Source organism: Babylonia areolata, chromosome 8, assembly GCF_041734735.1.
Source record: "Babylonia areolata isolate BAREFJ2019XMU chromosome 8, ASM4173473v1, whole genome shotgun sequence".
NCBI classification, from domain to species: domain Eukaryota; kingdom Metazoa; phylum Mollusca; class Gastropoda; order Neogastropoda; family Buccinidae; genus Babylonia; species Babylonia areolata.
This window is the reverse complement of record NC_134883.1, coordinates 30,290,162-30,293,724: the sequence shown is the minus strand read 5'-3', so window position 1 is coordinate 30,293,724 and position 3,563 is coordinate 30,290,162. Positions and strand designations below refer to the sequence as shown.

The 3,563-nt window shown below is 44.8% G+C and overlaps 1 protein-coding gene across 1 annotated transcript in view; it reads left to right on the top strand.

Moving 5' to 3' along the window:
• Nucleotides 1-2,212: 2,212 nt before the first annotated feature.
• Nucleotides 2,213-3,563, top strand: part of LOC143285266 (uncharacterized) — a 65,907-nt gene continuing 64,556 nt past the window's right edge. Inside the window, exon 1 of the mRNA XM_076592524.1 lies at nucleotides 2,213-2,393. Coding sequence (XP_076448639.1) covers nucleotides 2,213-2,393 — 181 coding nt within the window. The remainder of the gene's footprint in view (nucleotides 2,394-3,563) is intronic.

The following is a 3,563-nucleotide window of genomic DNA, read 5'->3' as shown; positions in this document are numbered from 1 at the left end:
TTCTATTCTAAGGCAAAGTGAATTTCGTTGAAACGTACACAGTCTGTACCAAGCACACATGGCTGTATTCATGCTATTCCGAGTCTGTTGTTATCAGTAGTTGTAGTCGTAGTCGTAGTTGTAGTAGTAGCAGTAGTTGTCGTTACACCATTATCACCACCTTCACATCAGCAGTAGCAGTAGTAGTAGTAGTAGTAGTAGTAGTAGTAGTAGTAGTAGTAGTAGTAACACCATTATCACCTTTACATCAGCGGTAGCAGTAGTAGTAGAAACAGTAGTAGCAGCAGTAGTTGTTGCTGTCGTCGTCGTCGTAGTAGTAGTAGTAGTGATATAGCAGGATACAGGATATTTCTAGAACGCATGTTCATATTGCACATGCGCATTTACATGATGCGACATGGCTTCGACCAAAGACACTAGTATCTCAGGGAATTCTAGTGTCTATGCTTCGACCCACTTCTGACTGCGCTTGACGAATCCCGCAATTTCCTTCATCCTTCTTCCTCTCCAGTATCCTGTTCTCCGTCTGTCTGTCTGTCTGTCTGTCTCTGTCTGTCTGTCTGTCTGTCTGTCTGTCTGTCTCTCTCTCTCTCTCTCTCTCTCTCTCTCTGTGTTTGTGTCCGTGTTTAGAATAGAATAACATTGTGTTTCGTAAAGGTGGTTATCTAAGTAGACATGAACAATGGTCTTATGGAAGTAAAACGCCTGACGATTTTATTTATGGTGAACTAGGCAGATACCCAATAATGTTTGAATTCATATGTAAAGTGTATAAGTTACTGGCTAAAATAAAATTAACCAGAATTGATTATAACACATTACCATATAAGGCTCACGTGATGTTTTGTAATTTAGACATTAACGGAAAAAAAGAACTGGGCTACAAGAAAACAAACATGTCTGTGCTCGTGTGGATTTTCTTATGTCTATGCATACAAATATAATATGCCTGTGCGTGCGCTTACGCTTGTCAACATGCGTGTGTCAGTGTGTATTATCGCATGCGCAAGCACGATCCAGAGTACACGCATGCCTTAGTCTGTTTTGTTGTTGTTGTTGTTGTTGTTGTTTGCTTGTTGTTGTTGTTATTGTTTTTGTTTTTCAGTCGTGAAATAAGAGTGTCCGTCTGCGTGTTCGACACGGCGACGTTTGCTTCGTTCTGCATCGACACAGATGACACATCGAAGTCTTGTGTGAGAGAGGCACATCCTTAAATTAAAGAGAAACAGCCAATGGAGACGTGAAGGTTTTCTGGGTTTCTCTGGTTCACTGCCATGACGTGTGCAGTCGCTCAGTCTGCACCAGTCAGAACCAGACTGACATGTCCCTAACGCTATCCTTGGTCTTAATGGAAAGTGCCCGTGATGGTGTCATGTCACTGAGGCATGACTAGCCGGCCAATACCGTGGCCCTGTATTGATGAAGTGCCTGTATTTCGCAGGGCTGTGGTAACCCCAGGATAACTATGTAGGAAGCGGAGAAGGGTAGGGTGGGTACGTGCCTGGTCAAGTGGTCACGAAACGTAAGATCATTCTCCATTGCTGGAGCATTGTCCTTGTCCATAATCATGAGGAAAAACAGAAGGAAAAAAAAATACAGCCATGCTCAGGTGGTCTTTCATGTCATGCGGTCATGTATGCCTGTGGTGACCTAAGGTTCTCTTGCTCTTTTCCGTATGGACCTGTGAGGAGTTGAGTGTCGTGTCCAAGTTGGGAGATCAGGTATGGCTGTGTATGGGGGAAGGGAGGGGGGTGGATCGGCGTGCGGTGATGACAGTGAAAGGGTACAGAAAATCAAGTTAAAAAAAGGAAAGAAAAAGACTACTACTACTACTACTACTACTACTAATAATAATAATAATATGGTAATAAAGCGCACACAGTCTCAGTGTACCTAGCGGTAGTTGACGTACACAGAATCGTTTAATCAACTCTTGCCTTTTCCTCGTTAAGGCCAGCGGTGGCGGGACGGGACCGGACCACAAGGGACTTCCTCGCCTTCAGTTCCTGTGTCGTCGCTCAGTTCAGCGGATGAAGCCAGGCGTGCCCTCGTCAGTCTGTCCCGAGACGGCAGAGGGAGAGGGAGAGAGAAGTGAACGAGGGAAGCGCTGTGTATATGTGTGTGTGTGTGTGTAGAGGGGTAGGACACCGGGAGGGGTGACGAACTGCTGGCCCCATAGCCTGGTGGGCAGCTGCCCGACGGCACGGGGCCAATGGTGACCGGGGGCCGCCAGGGGAGCTGCTGCAGCAGCGGCAGGAGGGGGAGGAGGGGGAAGGGATGGGGGACGGGGTGGAGTGGCGGTGGTGGTGGTGGTGCTGGTGTGGGGATCAGTCTACCTGTCCTCTGCATTCTCTGGGTGACCGCCTGGGCACAGAACAGCGGACCGGGTCCAGGTAAGGGTTGTGTTGTGTGGCTGATGGCTTCATGTCTGGTGGTGGTGGTGGAGCGAAAGAATGGGAGAGAGTGAATGAGCAAAAGAATGGATGGATGGATGGAAGGCAGGATATCCGAACGGATGGATGGATGGATGGATGGGTATGTGAACAACAAACACAAACTATGACAGTGGTGAAAAAGCGAAAAATAAATAACAGTGACAAAAAAATTGTATTCACTACTTCTTTACATCTAGAAGCGGCGTACTAAAAATAAATAAATAAATTTTTTTAAAAACAACGTTTCATGTAACGCCGGGCTGTGTACGTGATATTAAGAAGTTCCTGAATTTCTCCGAAATATCGCTATGTCAAGTGCGAGAGAGAACAGACGTCTTCTTTCGCAGAAAAAAGGAACAGTCCATATAGTACCGGGCTTTGTACGTAATATCAAGACGCTTATTGTGGTTTTCTCTACAATGTTGCTTTGTCCAGTGCGAGAGAGAACGATGTCATCTTTCTTTGACATTTCATTTCTTATGAAATATAAAGAACATAGAGAAAGAGAGAGAGAGAGTGAGTGAGTGAGTGAGTGAGTGAGAGAGTGTATGTGTGTGTGTGTGTGTGTGTGTGTGTGTGTGTGTGTGTGTGTGTACACATATCTAGAGAGAGAGATAGAGATATTTTACTTGGACATCCTGCACATCATATACACTGAACACGATTTAAAGACAGAGGGAGAGAGAAAGAGGAAGAGAGAGTGACAGAGACATAGAAAGAGACTGAGAAAGAGGGGAAGTGTGTGCGTGTGTGTGTGTGTGTATGTGTGTGTGTGTGTGTGTGTGTGTGTGTGTGTGTGTGTGTGTGTGTGTGTTTGGTGAAGCAACTCGATTGGTCCTAGAGTTTTCTGAAGACAAAACAATAAAACGTACACACGGAATTCGAACACATACAGATACTTGCCAGTTCATGTGTTGAATAGCATCTTGAATGCTCTGTCTGTCTGTCTCTCTCTCTCTCTCTCTCTCTCTCTCTCTCTCTCTCTCTCGTTCTTTCTCGTGGCTACCACAACCACTACTACTGCTGCAGCTAATGATAATAATAATAGTAATAATAGTTTTAGTAATAGTTGTAGTGTTATACTAATAGTAATGATATATATATATATAGAATAACATCAGAAGAAGA